Here is a 21,866-nt window from a genome sequence, read left to right as displayed (position 1 = left end):
GAACAGGGCGCTGAGCACAGCAAAGAGCAAACAGAAGAAGCACAGCCTGCAGTGTCTGGGAATCCTCATTTTACTGTAAAGGTTGCAAGATTGGAAGGGGGTGGAGGAGAGGCAGGGTCAGAAGACTCAGCCCTCGGGAGGGAGCCTTCAGCCCTGGCTCCTCCTCTCTGGGCGGGGCTGTGTGAGGAAATCCCGTTGCCTGGCAACCAAAGAACAGTTCAGGTCTGAAGGCCAATTTGGCGGGAAAACAGCCCGCATGCACGAGGGCCACGAGGTCCACCTTGCGCAGGCGCTATAGGCATCGCCAGGTGCATTGTGGGTGGGAAAGGGGCGGAGCTTCACAGAGGCCTACTTGATCCGGTATAAATAATCCAGGCAGCGTCTGAGGAAAAAGGTCCGGCAGCCATGCAGTCCTCTGGCGGTGCTGAGGGCGGAGCAGACGGCCACAGGAGTGACCAGGGTGGCGCAGGTGTCTCCGGGGACGAGGGAGCCTACGCTGCAACCATTTTGCGGATCGTCCAGATACCCCATGGCCCGTGGCCCTTTGGGGACATTGTGCTCTTGGTCAGCAGGACAGGGACCGGTCTACATGAATTGTATCCTTCAGGACGGGGCCTTGGTTGGGGGACGGGGAGGCGTGGGGAGCGGAGCCAGAGACGCGCAAGACCCACGGTGGACGCGGGGACAGGAGAGGGGATGGGGTCCCGGGCGGAGGGGCCGCGTGGACAGGCACAGCCCGGGCGAAGGGGGCGAGGGAGGGGAGCCACGTGGGTGAGCACAGCCTGAGAGCTCCCGGGCCTGGACTGGACCGGACAGATCGGAACTGGACAGGAGGGGACAGAGGACCTGGCGGGCCGGGAGTGGACAGTAGCGCATCAGGCCTTAACCTCTCACCACAGCAAGGTCAGGGTGCCTTTCTGGTCCTCCCTGGAGGCTGAGGTCAGCCTAAGGTACCTGGCTGATTTCGGGGAGAGCCCTGACCTTCACCGGGTGCTCACCAGGGACCGCAGCGTCCTGACTGTGTGAGGCCGCGGGGCACGGTGGGCGCAGATGGCGGTGGGGGGGGGGATGAGTTTGCGGTCTCTCTGAGTGCAGGAGGTGCTGAGTGTGGGCAGTGCAGAATGTCGGGGTCCCTGAGTATGGAGGAAGCTGAATTTGGGGGTGCTGACCAGGCTCCGAGTCCTGACCCGGAGCGATTGTCCCTTGTCTCGCAGGAGATGGGTCGCCCAGGACCGTGGCCACCTCCAGATAGTGTTCACCCAGTTCCTGGAGGAACTTGCCCTGCTCTTGCGGATCCTGCAGCGCTTGAAGCCCTTGTTTCCGGCCTCTTCTCTTCTGGCAAAAGGGGGCTGAAGCCCATACCACATTGAGCGTGTGGCACTGAAAAAAATAAAGCTGAGCAACCTTTCCGCTCCTGAGTTTGTTTCAGCTAACGCCTCTCCTTGGTTTCTGGCTTTTGTCCTCTGAGGTCTTGGGCGGCTTCCCCTGGGGGACACACACTTAGGGATGGAGGTAGAGGAGGAGCTAGTAAAGGTAACAGCTGGTGGCCATAAGTAGCACACGGGACTGGAGCATTCTCAGCCCATGGACCTGAGGTCAGAGGGGCGAGCATGCCATGCTGCTGGGAGGGGAGCTGGCTTCCATGCCCACTCTTCCTGCCGGCCTCAAAGCAAGGCAGGAGCTACACGCTCCAGGAGCATTGTGAGCATCCTGGCCAGTGCCAATGGCCAGTGCTCTCCTCAAAGACACCCTGCACTGGGGCCATGCACTCCAGGGGGCTGACGACATTGTGGCATGGTCCCTGACCCCAGGGATGTTGCCCAAAGCTTCCTGCCCCATTCAGGAAGATGCCCTTGGTGGGAGGGCAGCTTAGGAAGCGGAAGCCCCCTCCTCACTATTTGTACCTCCCTTGGCTGAGGCTGGATGGGAGGCTCATGATAAGAGGTGTCTCTCTCCAGGGTACTGGGGAGTTGAGCTTAGAGGAGGGTCCAGGTCATCCTCTGTAGAACACAGTCACCTGTTACCTAGGAGGTCCTTTTCCCCGAGAACTGCTGCTCACTGCTCTTGGTTCCTATGCCTCACCTCTGGAGAATTTTACAAATGATTTTAGCAATCAGAACAACAGATTCTTAAAGGTATCATGGTGTTTATTTGGGGGAGAGCATGACCTTGGAATGGGAGCATGCTTACAGTAATGAACTCTGAGCAAGCTGAGGAGGCTGAATCCAGCAGAATGTTTCACGGTAAAATGGGGAGGACTAGGTTATAGAGACAGCTGCTGGATGAATGTCCTTGAAGAAATGTTGCTCCCTTCTGTCAGGTTGTGGTAGCCTTTGTGTCAGGTTGTGTTTCTTCAAAGTGTTTATGATGCTTACTGTCAGGCAGATGCATGAGACAACCCTTCTTCATGCAGTACCAGCCAAATGTGATTGTAAATGTAATTTGCTTTTTACATTTGTTAGAGTGATTCTGGTGATCTTACGTTTTAAGTGCATTTAATACATTTCTTCATTATGGAATTTATGGGCTATGGAGAACACTACCCAGTATAAAATCGTTAAAAATATTACTGACAGCGTATGATAATACTGTAAAATTTTCTTCTAATGTAAATTTACTTTCGTGTGACAAATGCTGTGAGTCACTCTCTCAAAGATTCCTGGAGCCTCAATATCATTTATGACATAACTCATATTTTCCTGTTAAGAATGTCAGGCCAGGCATGGGGTGCATTCCTGTCATCCCAGCACTCAGGAGGCTAATACAGGAGGATCACCATGAGTTCAAAGCAAGCTTGGACGACAAGGTGAGTTCCAGGATACCTTGAACTGCAAACCAAAACTCTGTCTCAAGAACCAAAAGGAACAAAGAAAAAAAAGTCACATTTAGTGAGATTCTGCCTCAAATTAAAATATGTGACAGGAGTAGGCGTTTAGCTCAAGGGAAAGCCATGGGTTCAGTCTCCAATACTGGGCAAAGCTGTGTTTAGGGAAGTCGAAGCTGTCATCTTGGTGACGCTGGCACACTGTCCTTCCAGGGAAGTTAGGCCCAGGGACCTGCTTGCCCTCCCTGAGGAATTGAGCCGCATGCAGCACAGTCAGGAAAGTTGTGGACCCTGGGGGAGAGGACAGGGGAGGAAACCCCACAAGCAGAGGAGAGTGATTTGGTGTCAGTGGATGACAGGGGACAGATCTGTCATGTGTCATGTGCAGTCTCATGTCAGACAGGAGAAGGGGGAGGCAAACTCCTTTCCCTATCACAGGAAATTTGGTTCATTTGCCAGTGACAGCAGGATGCAATCATAAAGACAGTTGCTAGGGGAAGGATCCTCAGGGCTGGTGCTCAGCGCTTTGAGCTTAGGTTCTGCTGCCAGTCTCATCACATGCCCAAGAAAGGTCTCTTTCTGCCACCCAGTGAAGCCAGGCGCTTGCGAGACACAGTCACAGGCTAAGAAAGACCTTCCTTGCAGCAGCTGGCAGGTGGAAGGTGGAACTTCACTCCTAAAAGCAAACAGAGAAAGACACAGAAATGCCACCTTGCTTGGGATTTTCAGGAACCAGGCTTGCAGAGGGATGCTGGGCAGGGATAGCAGACAGCCGGGCCCCAAGATAGTTACCAATTTGTTGGGGGCCGCTTGGCTGATGTGCGCGAGGTGCTGTTCTCTGAAGGTCACCAGATGTCCCAGTTTCTGTAAATCTGGAAAAATTTGTTACTAAATAGCAAGCTTTGTGGGTCTTGTTTTTGTTTCTTTCTCCGGGAATACTCAACCTTGCAGCTATGCACTGAGCTACAAAGGCTTGTTTTCCCAGAAAACAGAGGAAGATGGTGGAAGACACCTTTTACCCTAGGGGAGTTTGTAACGCACTGGGCAGTTTCCATCAGAGGTGTCATCCACAGTGAAGATGGGGTGGGGGGACACGGCATGTTGCACAGGCATGGGTCCTCCAGATTTAGTGGGTTGCCAAGTCCACTCAAAGCACTTGAAGCTGGAGGGCTGTTTAGGGCTTGCCTCCGTCACAAATAAGGGTCTTAAACACACATGAATATCTGATTTCATAGGGCCTCATTGTATCTGTTGGGTGGCTGCTACATCCTTGGCTATCATGGATTGTGATGAATTTCATCAAGAGATTTCACAAGATCGATCATTCCTGTATTCCTGTGCTACTCTCCTGGAGCCAAGTCTGGGCTTGGCGATAGCAGCTTCTGCTTCTGAGCAAGGCTGCCACGTCTTTTCTGTCCCTTCGTGTCGGAAGGGACTGTCCAGCACACCCGCCTGGCTAATTTCCAGTTCATGCTGTATGTCCTCCACCTCTACTCTCTTGGGGACATTTTGGGTGGCACTAGGGATCCCACCCAGCGCCTTGGTGCCGAACTCTACCTCCAGCCCTATTTTTAAGTATATAGATCACAACCTGGTCTTGCCTAGTCAGGCATTATCCAGGCTGTGCTCAAATTCCCAATTCTGCTACCTCAGTCTCCCAGATGCTGCTGGCATTACAGCTGTGTGCCACCATGACTGAACAAAGGCACGTGTCTTATGTCGATTGACTCCTACTGTGGTTAACGTTGACATCCGTGGGGCTGCTGGGGGCCGGCCTACTAGTGTGACTGGGAGAGGACAAAAGGGAAGGTAGTGCTCTGGGTGCAGGTGGAGGCGGGCACTGCCTGGGAGCCTCTTCAGGGCACACCAAGGCGAAGGGAGGTGAAGGGACGCGGGCCGGGCCCGGTGAGTGGCGAGGCCCTCCCAACGACGAGATCGTTATTCAGAGCCCACACGGAACAGGGCGCTGAGCACAGCAAAGAGCAAACAGAAGAAGCACAGCCTGTGGTGTCTGGGAATCCCTATTTTGCTCTAAAAGTTACGAGATTGGAAGCGGGTGGAGGAGAGGCAGCGTCAGAAGACTCCGCTCTCAGGAAGGACGCCTTCAGCCCCGGCACCTCCTCGTCTTCTTGCCCATGGAGGCGTCTTCATGTTCTCGCCGTCTTTGTCCTGTCTGCCTTTTCTCGCCTTTGCAGCCAGGAGCGCTGCGCTGTACATATTTACACCACGTTTCTGCTGACTGCTGTGAGACACTATCTTTGTCTTTATCTCCCTCTCTCCTCCAGTTCCTGTCTGGCGCCTCAGTGGTGAGGCCAGGATGCTGTCCTGCTGGAGTCACTCAAGGTCCACAGGAGAGCAGTGGTTGCAGGGGCTTCTCAGAGGACAGGGCCGGGTGCTTCCTTCTGTGTTTACACATAACGAGCTGCGTCCCCCTCTGCCAAGCCTCGCCCTCTGCGGGGTGAGCAGAGAGGGCAAACAGGGCACCGAGGTGAGGCTCTGATATCCCCACAGCATCCACAGATTGTCATCCTCCTCTGTTGGTGCATGTGTGCTTTTAGCAGTATCATGGTGTTTTGATTCCTGATGGTTTATAGTAAGCTTTGAAATCAGAAAGTATATGTCCCACAGCTATGTTCTTTTTCAAAATTGTTTTGGTTGTTCATAACTCCTTATAATTCCAGGTGAACTTGAGGATTGGCGTTTTGAAAAAAAAAAGGGGGTCTTCAGAATTACAGTAAGAGCTTGACTTGAATTTTAGATCACTTTTAACAACATTGTGTCTTCATAATCGAGAGAATCCAGAAATAAACTCATACATCCATGGTCCGTTGTGGTGAAAACTGTGTCCAACAAATGGTGCTCAGACAAGCGGGTATCCAGGTGCCAAACATGAAGTTGGACCCACCATATACAAAATTGACCCCAAATGATTTGCTAACCTAAATAGAATGTCTTTCCTTTTATTAACGTCTTCTTTAAGTTGTTTCAGTGCAAGTAGAAACATCGAAACAACAGCCAGGACTTGGAGGCAGGTTTATTTACATCAATGGGCACTGATCGAGATCATTCCCAGAGTATCAGGCCCCAATCTGTGATGGTCTAGGGTTTATTTTGGATACCAAAGCAGGAAGTACAGAGGCAGAGTGGCTTGAGGATTGGTTTACACAGTGTGCACCATAGGGACCAGCTATACATCCCAGTGTCCAGCTGTTTCTAAGAGACAGGAGCAAACAAAACTGAAACAGAACTATTGCCTACGTAACTAAGTAACTGAAGTATATCCACGGGGGAGGGAGGATGCTTTTTCTGCTACATCAGCAATGTATTGCACTTCTCATGCATGTGCCTTGCATCTTGTTATAGTTTTCGGTTTGTTTTGCTTTGTTTCTCTGTTTGTATGATATTTGAGACAGGGTCTCACTACATAGTTCAGGCTGGCCTTGAACTCCTGGTGTAGCCCAGGCCGGCCTCAAACTCACAATGATCCTCCCATCTCAGCCTCTCAAGTGCTGGGATTATGGGGGTGGTACCACCACACCTGGCCCTTGTTATGGTTGAATCTAAAATGCACGCCAAGGATGGTGTGGTGACACACAGCTGTAATTCCAGTTACTCAGGAAGCTAGGGCATGAATTTGATGCCAAGCTAAGCAGATCAGCAAGACCCTGTCTCAAAATAAAATTTAAAAATAGGCAGGAATGTGGCTCAATGATAGAGCACTTGCATAGCATTCACAAGTCTTTGGGTCCCATCCTTAGTACTAAAAAAGTCTCCCGAAAACCTAGATATTGAAATATTGATGCCCCATGTAGCAATCAGTATTCACAGGTGGGAACTAGACCACTGATTGGATCAGTAAGCACTAACTCACCGATGTATTGATCTATTAATAAATTTATAGCTGAGTAATTGCTGAAGAAGCAGAGCTGAATTACGGGAAGGGGCTCCAGCAGGCATGCATTTGAAGGGTAAAGTTTGTCGGTCCCCTGATCTGTCCTTCTTTTAGCTTTCTGTGCTTCCCGGCTGCCGTGTGGTGAGCAGCTGTCCTCTGTATGCTCTTCTGCCACAATGTTCCTGCCTAAAAGCAGTGGAGCCAGCTGACCATGGACTGAAATCACTGAAACTGTGAACCAAAATAAACCTTTCCTCCTTTAGATTGGTTTTCTCAGATATTTTGTGACAGCAACGGAAAATTAGCACATACCTCTTTGGTTAAATTTATTTTAAAATATTTTATTGCCATAGATGGCTATTTTAAGTGAACTGTTTTCTTAATTTCATTTTCAGACTGTCCATTGCTGGTGTAGAGAAAAACAACTGATTTTTACATGTTCATCTTATTACCTGCAACTAGGCATAATTCCTGTACTAGCACTAGTAGCTTATATGCACTCCTTGGGGTCATTATAGATAAAATAATGGCATCTCTCTACAAATAGGGATAGTTTTACCTTTTCATTTCCAACTTAGATGTCATCTCTTTCTTTCTCTTGCCTAACTGCTCCAGCTCTGACATCCAGAACAGCATCGAATAGAAGTGCTGAAAGTGCAAGCTTTGTCTTCTGATCTTTGAGCAAATGTTTGCAATCTTCCACCATTGAGTATGATATTAGAAGAAAGCTTTCACGAGTACTCTTAATTATTTTTAGGAAGTTCCCTTCTATTCCTAGTTTGTTGAGTGCTTTTTTCATAAAGGATGTTGGATTTTGTCCAAACTTTGCTCTGCATTGATATAATTATGTTGGGTTTTTCCATCTGTTGTTGTTTTTGTTGTTGTTGTCATTGTTGTGTTTTTTGTTTTTTGGTTTTTTTTGTTTGGTTTCAGGGATTGAACTCACCACCTCGCACTTGCCAGGCAATTGCTTATGCCACTGAGCTAAATCCCCAGCTCCATCTGTCATTTTAACGTGATGTACTGCATTGACTCATTGATTGATTTCTACGTATGGAACCACCCCTCACACCCATAGGATTTCATTTGATTATGCTGCATGAAACACTTTTAATGTGTCATTGGATTCATTTCACTAGCATTGGATTGAGAGCTTCTGCACTGTTCTAATGGTGTCATGATGTGGGCTTATCACTGGGTAATCCTTGCCCCCATAGAATAAGTTAAGAGTTTTTCTTGTCTCTTCTGTACTTTGGAAGATACTGATGTTAAGGTTGATGTTGACTGTCCTTTACAGTTTTGTACCATTCACTAGTAAAGTCATCTGCCTGCGTGGTTTATCTGTTTGTTTTATTTTGTTTTGTTTTTGGATGGGATTTTTAAATTACCAATTGAACCTCCTTACTTATTATAGTCTGTTTTAGATTTTGTTCCCCCAAATATCCATGTAGTTTGTTCCTTAAGTTCTTTTAAGTCTTTAACTGTCTGCTTCTCAGATTTCCACTGGCTACTATATCTAAAATTAGCCCTCCAGTCTCAATCTCTCTCTCTCCCTCTCTTCCTCCTTCCCTCCTTCTCTCCCCATGCTGTTTTATCCTTAATAATTATTACCATTTGATACATTATTTCTCATATTTATAGTCTGCCTACCCCTCTAAAATATAAGCTATAGGAGGCAGCAATATCTTTCTTTCATTTTGAGGCAGAGTCTTGCTAAATTGCCCAGGCCAGCCTTAAACTTGTGATCCTCCTGCCTCAGTCTCCCCAGTGCTAGGATCACAGGTGTGTAACTCCATGCTAAACTGAGGCAACAATTTCTGTATATATTGTTCCCCACTGCAAGCCTAGCACCTAACAGTGCTAGACACTGGTTAATATTTGTGGAATAAATGCACTGATGAATCAGTATGGGGCTGGAGCTCAGTGGGTGGAGAGAGGGTAGTTCCTGGGTGAGGTAGAGCCAAGTTATTTGGATTTCAGTTCCAATGAAATGAAAGGCATAAAAAGGTTTCAAGCAAGGAACTGAAATGATCCTATTTATAGTTTAAGCTCAATATGGAAAACATAATTGAGGAGGACTTGTGCTGGAGATGGAGAGATCAGTAACTTTCCTGTCAGTAGCGTTTAGGAGAGAGACAGTGGTGTCTTCAACTGGGTGATAGCAGTACAAATGGAAGAAAGTTCATCAGTTCAAGAGATATTTTGAGCTGGGCATGGTGGTACATTCCTGTCATCCTAGCACACAGGAGGCTGAGGCAAGAGGATCACATGAGTTTGAGGGCATCCTGGGCTACATAGTGAGGGCCTGTCTAAGTAAATAAATACCTAGCAGAGCAAGGAGGGACTTGTAGATGTGAGCAGAGAAATAGCTGCTCTGGGTGCGTGTGCACATGCCTATGTGTGTGTATGTGTGTGTGTGTGTGTGTGTGTGTGTGTGTGTGTGTGTGTGTATCTGAAGACAGTCTGCCTGTGTTAGCTAGGCTAGCCTCAAACTGATTCTCCTGCCTCAGTCTTCCAAGTGTCTGGGACTCCAAATGTGCACCACTATACATGGAAGTTGTTGCTTTTTCTTAAAGGAATATTCTGCTTCTCATTGAATCCTAAAGGCTGAGGATCTGAACTTGACCCAGGCTAACAAGACACTGTTAAAATTTCAGAAAACCCAGCAGACTGTTTACCAGTCCTTTGGAGCAGTGATAAAATCAAACATGGACCCTCAGACACAGCTGTGTGGTGTGAGAGGCTTCAGATTGAAGCTGAAAACTCTGAGCAGTGGTCACATCATCTGTGGTCTCACAGTGCTTACCAGTGCCAGATGAGGACCCAGAAAACATCACAAATAAGAATGAAAATGCAACTGGACGTGGTAGGGCACACAGTCATCCCAGTGCTCTTCAAGGCCGAGGCGGACAAATCACAAGTTCCACCCCAGCCCATGCAATTTAGCAAGATCCTGATTCAAATAAAAATTTCAAAAAGAGCTGGGATTGTCTAAAAAGGGAAGGCAGTGGCCACTGATAATCTATTATCATGATTTGAAATCCATATTGTTTTAATTATTCTATTTAGTTTGGGTTTATTCTGTTCCAGTTTGTCTACTTATACTAGATTTGATGACATGGACAGCTGTTCCAAAGATAGCAGGATATACTATGGTAACCATTTTTGATTTCCTATTAGCTTGATTTGAAGCCCTGTATTGCTTTCATTGTTTTGTTTTGACTGATTTTATTCTGTTTTGATAGTATCAAGTCTGATGGTATAGGCAACTACTTTGAAGACAGTAACATGCATTATGATACCCATTGTGATTTTACTATTATCTTCTTTTGAAATCCTATGTCTCCAATATTTCATTATATTGGTTTTGTTCTGTACTGTTTTGTTCAATTATATTAGGCCAGATGATAAGGGTAATTCTTTTGAAGATAACAAGAGGCATTATGGTAACCATTGTTGATCACCTTGTATTTTGTTTTTATGTCATGTACTATATCCATCCTTTTGTACTGACTGACTATTTTGTTTTATTCTTGTCAAAATAAAAAAATAACTGGGAATGTATGTGTCATGGTTTATGTCATGGTTTATGTCTGTGTCCCCCAGGCCTCATACATTTGTGATTTGTTCATTGTCTAGCTTGGATTGATGATGTCAGTGCTATACCCACCTAGAGGTGGAGCCAGCATTCAATGTGATGGCTGGAAGAAGGTGTGTCTCTCTCTCTTGCTAGTTTCCGCCTTGCTGTTTGCAGCCACCATGAACTGCGGCCCAGCCATGCCACCCTGCCTTGGAGCCAACTGAGTATGGACTGAAACCTCCACAAACCGTAAGAAATAAACCTTTCCTTTCCCAACTTGGGCATCATGTATTTTCTCTCAGCAATAAGAAAAAAGTAACTGGGGCTGGGGATTTAGCTCAGCGGCATAAGCACCTGCCTTGCAAGCAGGCAGTCATGGGTTTGATCCCCAGTACCAATAAAAGGAAAAAGACAAAAAAAAAAAAAGAAAGAAAGAAAAAAGTAACTAAGACAGTATGTCAGTGCTAAGGCCCTGGATTCAATCCCCAGTACAGCACCCACCACGTACACCCTCACTGAGTGTAAATTCAACACGCACATCAGCAACTGAATTTACACCAGTCAGCTCCAGCTTTCCCAAGGGAGAATCTCAAGCCCCAGTGCAGGCAGAGGCCGAAGCTGGCTGCTAGGAAACAGAGAAATCGAGTGCTTTAGGTGGTCAGGTAGGGCTGAAAGACTTAGCTGGGTACTTGGGGAGAGGATGTAAGTTTTCTGAAGCTGCTGTCACAAAGAACTATGAACTGGATGGCTTCAAATGACAGAAGCTTTTTCTCCCCTGGTCCAGGAGCCCTAAAGGCTATGGTTCCATGAAGGCCACAGGAAAGGGCATTCCCTGCCTTTCTCTATTTTTAGGCGGTGGTTGCCATGCTGGGCATCTTTGCCTACTAACTTGGGACCCTCCTGCCTCCAGTCTCCCTGTGTAGCCCAGGCTGGCCTCAAACTCATGGTAGTCTTCCTGCATCAACCTCTCCAGTGCTGGAATTATAGGGTTACATCATCACACCCAGGTCTTGGACATTTTTAATACCATCTTCATAGAGGTTTAATCCAAATACTGTGCCATTTGCCAATGTACAGTGTACAGTTTAGCCAGGCATGGTGGTTCATATCTCTAATCCCAGCTAACAGGAAGGCTGAGTTGGGAACATCAAGGGTTTGAGGCCATACTGGAAAACTCAGCAAGACCCTGTGTCAAAATAAAAAAAAAAAATGTAGACCAGGCACAATGGCACACATCTCTAATCGTAGCCCTAAGAAGGCTGAGGTGGCAGGGTCACCATGAGTTCAAGACCAGCCTGAGCTACATAAGGAGACCCTGTCTCAAAATAAACAATAAATAAATAATCAATTTTTAATCATAAAAAAGGCTGGGTTGCAGGTCAGTAGTACAGTGCCTACTTAGCATGCACAAGGCCTGGGTTTGATCCCCACACTGCAGTAATACCAAGCACATGGTTCCATGGTTTGTGGCATGTTTCCAGATATCTAACCACCACCATGACCAAGCTCAGAGTGTTTTTTGTCATCCTGAAAGGAAACCTTGTTCCCATTAGCAGTCTCTCCCCATGTCCCTGAAGCACTTGCAGCCCTAGGCAACCACCAGTCAGCTTTCTTCAGCCAGCCTTTGAAGCTCTTCAGAGTGTGATGGAAAATCCGGCACTGAGCACGCCAGACCTCTCATTGCATTCCCAGCCTTCCCTTCTCTGTTGAGCTCAATGCTGCTCTCGATGCATGACATGCTCTATCCCATCAGCAACTTTGGAGACATGGAGAGGGAGACTGGGTCTTGGCCACATGACCTGAGTCTCCTCTTGTCTTGTATCAGACTGTAACATGCACTGATCACCCAAATTCTGAACAATTTTTTAAATGCTTATTAGGGAAGCTAGGTGTGGTGGTCCACACCTGTCATCCTAGCACTTGAGAGGCTGAGGCAGGAAGATCACTGCAAGTTCAAAGCCAGCCTGGACTGCATAGTGAGATAAAAGCTAACCTGGAATACACAGCAAGAAATTGTCTCAAATAACAATAAATAAAAATTTAAATAAATGCTTGTAAGAAGTCCCCCCAAGTCAGTAACCAGTCCCTAAAATAGATTTTCAGTGTTGTAATTAATACAGTAATTTTTATCAACTACCATGTATGGTAACAGGGTGATGTCTCCAAAGACTGACAGGAATCAAGATATGCCATGTGTACACAAAAATTCCGTATGATGTCCTGGCTTGGTGGTGCAATCTTAGTACTTGGGAGACTGACACAAGAGCATTATTGCAAGTTCAAGGCCAGCCTGGGCTACATAGTAAGAACCCCATCTCAAAACAAAACAAAGCATTCCCTATGATAAATGTGATCATTATGTATATTGAGTGTACCAATAAAGTTACTTTTTAAAAAAAACTGACAGGGGGTTAGTGATGTAGCTCAGCAGCACAGTACCTGCCAGGCAAGCGCAAAATCCTGAATTCGGTTCCCGGTATCAAAATATAAAAAATAACAAAATTGACATGAAGCGAGGAGTGGTGACACACACTTGTAGCTCCAAAATTGGGGAGGCTGAGGCAGGAGGGCTGCCGTGAGTTCAAGACCAGCTTGGGCTACATAGTGAATTCAAGGCCAGCCTGAACTACATAGCAAGACCCTGTCTCAGAAAAATAAAGAAATAAACAATTGACAGGAATCCAGTGGCTCTGGGAGACAAGCTCATGTTATCCATGCATGCCCATGGGGGTGGCCGTATGCTGGGCATTGTCCTGGGGATGCAGCCTGATTAGGTCAGCGGAAGCTGCTGCTTGTCCTCTAGTGGGTAGACAGAGAACACGAAACAAAAAGAGTAAAAACAGGGAAATGTGATTTAGGACAAAGTCTTCAGATGAAGAAAGTGATGTTTACACTTAGAGCTCAATGACCAAATAAAAGTCAGCCTCGCAAAGATTAGGAGACAGAGCCTTCCCAGTAGAGAGAACAAGAACAACATACAAAAATGCTGTGTGTTTGTGGAACGGAAAAAAAGGGTAGACCCAATCTCATGAGGCTGTAGAAGAGCATTGCTGGGCACAGAGCAAAGCAGACAACAGGTTTACCACAGCACACCAGCCACCCACCCTGTGAGGCATGAATTCCAGAGCCCACAGCCCCATGGGGAACCATAAAGTAGCCGGGCCAAACCAGAGCTGGAAGTCACCACCAGCACTCTACCCGGCACTCTTCCTAGTCCTGTCCACACCACAGCTCCAGCTCCACCGCTCTCCCCATCTGAGTTGTTCCCTGGGGTTATAAACTCTGTCCCCATGAAGAACCACAGACGAAGGAAGGAAGGAAGACACTATTTGCAGGAAAGGAGGAAAAGAGCAGGGACAGAAAGTCATCCTGGGTGAGAGAATAGGGGCCTGGGCTAGAAAGCCCAAGGGCCTTTGGCTTCAGCCTCTTTTTTTTTTTTTTTTCTGTCTTTTTGAGACAGGGTTTCATTATGCAGTTCAGGCTGGCATTGAGCTCACTTTGTAGCCCAGGCTGGTCTCAAACTCACAACAGTACTCCTGCCTCAGCCTCCAGAGTGCTGGGATTACAGGAGTGAGCCACCACGGCTTCTTCAACCTCTTTTTATCTAGTGAAAGAAAGACTCTTTCCCCAGAGCTTATCACAACCTCATTGGCTGTCACAGGCCATAAGGCCCCAACCCTCTTGGCATCTTCTACACACAAATTTCTAAATGAGTTTTATTTGCATTTCTTTGTCCTGTCAGGCCCTGTCTCTGAAATGCACAGGCTGTTTAGGAGGGACCATACATATAAGGTGGAATTAGCAATAAAAGCAGTTCAGATGTGAGTATATATGTTCTATAGTTATACACTGAGTTTTCTGTTATGTAGCTCCCAGCCCATTTTATTTCCTCTGTACTTTGCTGTAGGTGGGCACAGCTAACTGCGGCTGGGATACCTGGTGGAGCCTGCTTTGTCAGCTCTCCTACTTTTCCTAATTGCTCCTTCCAGCAGATTTAACACTTCTTAGTTGTAATTTGCCAGAAAGATTACTACAGCCTTCATCCTATCATTTCCCTATCTTTCCCCTTTCCCTATAGTCCCTCCCCATCTTGGTACAGGGTCCAGGATACCAAGATGCTTAAACCCTAAGTCCAGGATCATTGTGATTCATTTTCCTCTCCTCCTCCAGAGCCAGTGCTGTGGTCTGGATCGAAAATGACCTCCCACCACACAAAAATGTTTCCAGTGTCCAGCGGCAGGGCTTCGGGGGGTGACTGGGTCACAGGCTGCTACAGACTTCAGCGGACTCACCCATGGATGGGTTCATGGCTGATGTGCTGCTGATGGGGGGAGCTGGTTGGTCTCTGCTCCCTGGCTGCCATGGGTGAGCAGCTCTCCCCAACCTGGCCCTTCTGCCATGCTGCTCCCACCCTGAGCAGCTAACCCCGGACTGAGCTCTCTGAGGCTGTGAGCCACACAATCCCTCCTCCTCTAAATTGTGCTGCTGGGGATTTTGTCCCGGCACTGGGAAACTGACTAAGACAGAAACCCAGGGCCCACACGTGCTAAATGCATGCTCCACCACTGAGCCACACTCCAGCCCCAGATCTCTCCAGGACCCCCTCCCCAACTCTCACTTCTGCAGGTGGCCATAGAGCTCAGCTCTTTCCCCATCACCAGTCGTCAATGAACAAAGTCTGTTGTTGGAGCTCTGACAAATGTCCACCCTTGTTCCTCTTTGACACTGGAGTCCTTATACAAAGAAGGGAGGGGACACACCGGGAGGTAGCCTCATGATGACAGTGGCAGAGGCTGCCAAACCAGGAGTGCCAAGGACTGCCGGGCTACTGGACGTTGGCAGAGGGGACAGGGGATGAGTTCCTTCATGGACCCCAGAAGGAATCCATGCTTCCAGACCCCTGGGTCTAAGCTGGGTGACAAGAAATTGCTACTGTTTAATTCCCCAGTGTGTGGTATTTTGTGTCAGCAGTCACAGGAAATCCAGGAAACAAAGGCCTTCCCAAGTGTTAAGCTGGCCCCTTGCCCAGATTTTTTCTTCTTTTGAAGCACTGAGATTGAACCCAGGGTCTTTACAAGAGCCATATGCCCTGCACTTTTTACATTTCTTTTAAGGCAAGGTCTTGCTAGGTCAGTAAACTCCTTGAGCTGGGCTTGAACTTGCAATTCTCTGGCCTCTGCCCCCTAGAGTGCTGGAATTACAGGTGTGCACTTCACCTGGTTCCCTTGTATAGCAAAAGCTTGTGAGACAGAATTTAGGGTTCTATTAGGCAGCGGCTCCTAGCCTCCAAGGACCTCAACCATCTGTGTCCTTAACTGTCAGGGACACCCCATCCCACCCCCCACAAGCATGATCCATATGCTCCAGGGCACATGAGCATTGTGTCGCTGGGACCCTGGGAAGAGCAGTCTCCTGTTACCACCAGGTTGGGTCTGAGAGATTCCCAAAGCTGAAATAAGGAAGGTTAGCTGACTTCTGTCGTGGATGTATCACTAAGAGCCCCAGGAAGAGTTTATTAGATTTAGGATGCGCTTAACAGTGAGTGGGGATTAGTTTGGAACTGGTAAAGTTTCTCCTTTTGAGGGGATGGAAAGCTCTGGAATAAATGGTTTCCCCCCTCAGGAAGGGTCCTGCAGCCATGGACCCAGTTTGTTTTGAATAGGTAATTCAAACATTCTCAGGGGTCTCAGCCTTTCTTACTGAACCATTTTATGTCCTTTTACTGGTGGGTCATCTTGGGTAGTTTCAGCCGACGCCCGTCCCGGAACTTGCAATCTTCTTAAAAGTATAATTTTTAGGCCAGGGATTTGGCTCAGTGGCATAAGCATCTGCCTAGCAAGCATGAGGTTGTAAATTCAATCCCTGGTACCACAAAAAAAGAGTAAAAAAAGGTATAATTTTTAGTTATGACCTGTCTCTTTCTACCCATCTTTTGTTTTTGCTGTCCCACTATAGAGCGGAGATTAGAGCTCCCTAACACACCTGCACACAGAACCCCTCCCAGCCCACAGGTGCTCTTGATTCCTTCCCTCTGCATCTTTTACTTCCTTGCCTTCACATCTTTTAAATAAATTGGCTTGCACTCTGCCTCCTCCATCAGCGGCTTTGTTCTTCATCACTGTGAGACAGGACCTCAGTGTTCTCATGCCACTTAATCTTTTTTTTTTTTTTTTGAGACAGGGTCTCACTATGTAGTTCAGGCTGGCCTTGAACTCACTATGTAGCCTAGCTGGCCTCAAACCCATGGCAATCCAGCCCCAGCCTCCTGAGCACTGGGACAATAGGGTGCACCACCACACCCAGCCCTCGCCCATTGACACACAGTCCTATCAGCAGTGAGCTTAGAAAACCTGAGCTGCACCAACATAGGGCTGACCCGGACCAAGGTTACACATAATCATGCATGGAGGAAATATACATAAACACACAAGGAAATTTTCATTGTTGGTCATCTTGCCACACCTGCAGCATTTACATCTTTATTTCACACTGTACAATGAATTTTATGTCTGGGCCTTGTCACACTAACTCCACAGCATGTCATATGTGACAAGATATCAAGACTGGCTGTTCAGGACTGTGCCACCAGATCCATGGCCTCTGATTTCAACATGGCCTTTGGCAGTTACAAAAGATGAAGCATGGGGGCTGGGGGTTTAGCTCAGCGGCATAAGCGCCTGCCTTGAAAGCAGGCAGTCGTGAGTTCGATCCCCGGTACCGATAAAAAGGAAAAAGACAAAAAAAAAAGATGAAGCATGAGTCACTCCAAAGGCAGAAGTTGCTGTTAGCACTCCACTGTCTTAGGACACTCCCAGTGCGGACTCTAGGTCACCATGAAGTACCCTCAGAGGGTATCGTCACGCGGCTGTGGCCACACTTCACTGACGGGACGCCATGCCTAGAGCTGCACGCATTGCCATTCTGATTATCGCTTCCAACTACTGTGAGTGCCTATAGCCTCGGGCCCTCTCATACTGGGCTAGTTGGCCACCTGGAGTTCTCAGCACCAGGCAGCAGCAGGACAGAGCGAGGATCGCAGCTGCTAAGGCACAGAGGTGGTTTCCCTTGAGGGAACCCAGTCTACACAGCACCAGAAAAGACTGCAGCATGCTCCAGGTCTGGGTCAGCAGCAGAACCGAGAGGCCCTGCTGTCTGATGTGAGGCACCACAGAAGGCAGCAGAAGGGCCTGGGTCTGGCCCCGCTCCTGACTGGTACAGCTCTCACTCGCACCCTGCCATGCTCCTTTCTGAAGAGTGCTGACCAGAGAGAGTGCCCACAGTGCTCTGTTCACCCTCCCACAAAGCACAAAGTCCACCACAGCCAGCGGCCACTACCCAGAGATCAGGTACCCCATCTATAGGCACCTGTAGCAGTATCCACCTGGAAACAAGATATCTCTGTGCCTGCAATCTGGTGGCCACCATTACCCTGGGACCAAGTTCCACTGGCAGAGATTTCCTGGTCAGGAGTGGAGGACAACCCAGCCTCAACACTGTGCAGGTCCTGCCCCAGGGACCTGTCAATATGACCTTATTTGGCAAAGGTAAGGCTCTTAAGGTGAATCACCTGGCTTATCCAGAGGGCCCTATGTGTAAGGCATGATGTCCTTATAAAACCAGGACAAAGCAGAATGTGGCCACATGACCAAAGGCAGAGACCAAAAGGGTAGGCCCTTTTGGAGGAACACTAAGACTGCCAACAACTGCCCAAAGCTCAAGCCAGGCCTTGGACTGATTCTCAGTGTGAAGACACAACTCAAGATGGGCATGATGACACACACCTGTCATCCCAGCACTTGGAAGACTGAGACAAGAGGATCATGGGAGTTCCTGGGCCATATAGCAAGATACTGTCTCAAGAAAAAAAAAAAAGAATACCAAAGAAACAACTTGCCTTCAGATTATGATTTCCAAAACATGACAGAATGAGATTTTGTTATTTTTTAAGTAACCAGACGAAGAACCAAGAGTGCTCTTGCAGAAAAGTTTCAAGACAAGACTGAAATGTAGGAGCCGTGACAGAACCTGTCTGGGCCTCCGGTATTTTCCCAAAGGCCAAGATGCTGAGATACCTGGACTTCAGGAAACAGAAAGGCCGCTGGCTGCCCCTGCAGACTCGGCCAGGCCTTTCACAAGCACAAAACAGGAGGCCCTGGGCTGGCGAGCACAGCAAGGGTGGAGAGGAGGGCCCAGAGCCCAGGGTTAGGGACGCGTGTGTACTGCAGGCCTTCCCACCTCCCAGCTTCTGACTTCCTCCCTGCACCAGAATGACTGTGTCATCCTCCAAATGCCCCTGATCTACCCGTCAGTGTCAACTGGCTTCCACTTGCAAGTCCAGTGTCTGGGGCTTGTGGAGGACATGGCATCATCAACTTCTAGAACATGATGGGCTGTGGCCACCACTGACACCAGGCAATATACACTGGGCAAAGGTGAGGGCATACTTTGGCGATTGCAAAAGAAAAGTGTTCAAGCTTGAAGTACCCCTCTGACAGACTACAAAGAGCTGGCAACTCCAAACCCAAAGCAGTACAAGGGAGAAAGTGGATGTGACTACATAAACAAATACATACAAACCTCTGCTGGGCGTAATCCCAGTACCCCAGGAGACTGAAGCAGAAGAATCAGTTCGAGCCCAGCCTGGCCTACATAGTGAAACCTTGTCTCAAAAACACAAAAAACCTTCATGGCCAAAAACCACTGGTAGCAAAAGCAAAGTAGGAAAAGATGTGTGCAGTTTCTGTCACAAACAAAAATACTCTCGCCGAATGACCAAAATGCTGCTAAAAACTGAAAAATAAAAGGCAACAACCCAATAGAAAAATGGCTGAAAAACAAGTGCAGCCAGCTCACAGCCACAGACATAAGGGCCACCACCCTCAAAAGAGGCTTCTGCTCACTCCTAGGGAAGAGGGTCTGGCCAACAGCTGAAAGCCAGAGGTCCACATGCCCATCCTCGAGGCCACAGCTCACCTCTTAGTGATGAGCATGCCAGCATTTTCACTGCACTGTTCTTAATGAGCAGAAACACTGCAACTGGCCCAAAGGCCCATCCACGGTACTGGCTAACCACCACGGGGTCGCTGCCTGGTGGGAGCCACCGCCAGGAGAAGTGGCATTTGGGGCAGGTGTGTGGCCAGGAAAACCCCGATCTCCAGAGCCTGCCTCCCTCCTGGACTCCTGGGCTGGCAGGAGAAGAAGTGGTTCGGCACACAGAAGGGAAGGAGAGGAGTAGAAAAGCAAAGGGCCAAGGCAGGGCCCTGCAGCTACCCACTGGGCCTGCTCTGTGGCACCAAGTCCTCAATTCTGGACTGGAAGGATGGCAGAGGCAGCAAGGTCCCAGGCGTGGCAGGGGCTGACCCTACTCGATGCACTCCATGACGTGGATCTGCAGAGTGTCCATGTCAGGTGCCTGATACTGGCACTTGGGACAGCAGAAGTCCCGGGGCTCCTCAGGGGGACTCCTCCTCTGATTGGGCATGTGAAAGGAACGGTATCCTGGGGAGAGAGAACAAGCCGGCTGGGTGTCAAGAGGTGCCAGGGCCTTGGCTACAAGTGTCCCTATCCACGTGTGACTAGCAGGAACCAGTAGCATGACATCTATCCCAAGGCAGGGCTGGGCTCCTGATGGAGGATCAAGAGCACCCCAACACACACCCACTCACCAGAGACAGGCAGCACAGGCTGCGGGACCTCCATATGCCGCTTCCTCAGGTCCTCCATCCTGGGGAGAGGCAAACCACCAGCTGAGCGCACACACACGTAGGCTCTGAGCTCCCACAGGCCCAGGGGGCAGAGCAGGAGACAAGAGCACCAGGGAGCCCAGCACAGATCCCCACCTGGCTGACTCCTGGCAGCTGGCCTTGAGCTTGCTGAACTCGCGCTGCAGCTGGTCCAGCTGCTCCTGCAGTGCCTCCTTCTTCTCTGCCAGTTTCTCCCGGGCCTGCCGCTCCGCCTGGAAGTCAGCCTTGTAGATGTCCGCCTGGCAAGTGTGAGAGGGACGTGCCACCAGCTACCAGCCACTAGCTACATGCTGGGCACAGCCTGCTGGGCCTGGGGGACAGAGTAGAGCCCCCACTCCCACCCCCAGAGGGAGCAGACAGACCAGCAAGTAACCCACAGGGCACAGAAAGGCAGAAGCAGTGTGAGCCCACAGAACACGAGGCCACATAAGACGATGCCCAGAAGAGGGCTTCACCTGTGCCTTCAGGACTGGCACCGTCTCTATCACCATCTTGTGCTGCTCAGCCTCCTCCTTCAGCTTATCAATCACCTCCTGCTTGGCCACGAGGGCCTCCTCGGCCTGCTGAAGCTGCTGCTTCAGGTCCTCCAGCTGCATCCCCTAGGAGGGCCAGGGGTGCTGACACAGTGAGGACAGCGTCCAGAGTTGGGAGCCAGTCACACGAGCCCAGTGTGTGCAAGGAGAGGTGTGTGTCCCATCCCCACCAAGGACAGAAGGTAAGGTTCTCCTAGGGATCTCAGGACTGAGTGGACCTCTGAGATCATGGGCCACCACCTCTCCCAGCACTTGCTTCCCCTGAGCCAGACAGACGGACCTGTGACCCTTCAAGACAGGTGCCACCTTCCTTCCCCTGCACACACAGCTAAGCTTCCTCCTGTTGGTCCTCTACTCCACCACCTGGGCAAAGCCCTCTCATCCACAGGTGCCCCACATGCATGCACATGCGCACTCTCCATGGAGACTAGCCACTCCATGGCGATTAAGTGGCCATTTTTATAATTAACGCTTCCTCCTGTGATCTGCTTTCAAGCTTAATCCTTACAAATCTCCTCAGGGTACATGCACACTGACAATGTCTTTCTGAAAATGTAATTGCCAGAAACCACACCCAGTCTAGGTCTGGGGAGAATGAAATCAAAGAGGGCTTCTGGCCACCTTTCCATGCCAGGGTAGAAGCATTCCTCAGACTCATCTGGCCCGGGAAACCTGGCCTTGGAGACAAGTGTGTCTCTAGCCCTCCAGGGAGAACATGCAAGACAGGGGCCAAGACCACTGTGAAGGCAGCCTGCTACTGGGCTCCCTCTCCCCATGGCCTTTCCCCAACCACTACATCTGCACACTGTCCCTCCCAAAAGCCACCGTATCAAGGTGTCAAGAAGAGCCGAGGCCAGCCCTGGAAGGCCTAGCATGCCATACTTACTCGCTTGCGCTCGCCGCTCACCATGCTACTTTTGATGTGGTTGTCATAGTCCTGGAAGAGCTGGTGATAGGCCACCTGCAGCTGGGCCAGCTTCCGCCTATGGAAAAGGAGCTGTGGCTGGTCACAGGCCTGCGTCCATCTCTCCTCTTCCCCCTCACTACCTCCCAGCCTCAGAAGAAGGCCTCTAAGTGTACAGCTGGAGCCCTAGGGCCACCAGCTGGGCCTGCAAGTGTCCTACAACTGACATGATCACTCAGTTCTTATCCTTTTTCTCAAAGCCAACATTTTAAAATGTTTGTACTAAGAACGCAGGTATAGTGTGGTGCCAGTCCTTGCCTGGCATGCACAAGGCCTAACACCAAAAAGAAGACAAAGAAGTGAGATGACCATGGTCAAATGGATTCAGCC

The 21,866-nt window shown here is 49.0% G+C and overlaps 2 protein-coding genes across 6 annotated transcripts in view; one reads left to right on the top strand and one right to left on the bottom strand.

The window, feature by feature from the left end:
• Positions 1 to 327: 327 nt before the first annotated feature.
• On the top strand, positions 328 to 1,405 carry LOC134475399 (EKC/KEOPS complex subunit LAGE3-like). Its single transcript, XM_063245674.1, has 3 exons — positions 328 to 596; positions 900 to 1,022; positions 1,215 to 1,405. The coding sequence occupies exons 1-3, from the start codon at positions 406 to 408 to the stop codon at positions 1,351 to 1,353; spliced, it is 453 nt and encodes a 150-aa protein (XP_063101744.1). The 5' UTR covers positions 328 to 405; the 3' UTR covers positions 1,354 to 1,405.
• A 15,326-nt stretch (positions 1,406 to 16,731) lies between these two features.
• Positions 16,732 to 21,866, bottom strand: part of Ikbkg (inhibitor of nuclear factor kappa B kinase regulatory subunit gamma) — a 16,712-nt gene continuing 11,577 nt past the window's right edge. For all 5 annotated transcript variants that reach the window (XM_013141272.2, XM_063246622.1, XM_063246623.1 and 2 more), the window contains 5 exons: positions 21,459 to 21,555; positions 20,495 to 20,638; positions 20,136 to 20,278; positions 19,962 to 20,020; positions 16,732 to 19,794 (listed from right to left, as the gene is read on the bottom strand). In XM_013141272.2, coding sequence (XP_012996726.1) covers positions 19,658 to 19,794; positions 19,962 to 20,020; positions 20,136 to 20,278; positions 20,495 to 20,638; positions 21,459 to 21,555 — 580 coding nt within the window. In that variant the 3' untranslated portion in view covers positions 16,732 to 19,657. The remainder of the gene's footprint in view (positions 19,795 to 19,961; positions 20,021 to 20,135; positions 20,279 to 20,494; positions 20,639 to 21,458; positions 21,556 to 21,866) is intronic.

This window comes from Cavia porcellus, unplaced genomic scaffold, assembly GCF_034190915.1.
Source record: "Cavia porcellus strain 051 isolate PalLab524CR breed Dunkin Hartley unplaced genomic scaffold, mCavPor4.1 scaffold_3, whole genome shotgun sequence".
In the NCBI taxonomy this organism is placed as follows: Eukaryota; Metazoa; Chordata; class Mammalia; order Rodentia; family Caviidae; genus Cavia; species Cavia porcellus.
This window is presented reverse-complemented; position numbering and strand designations above follow the sequence as displayed.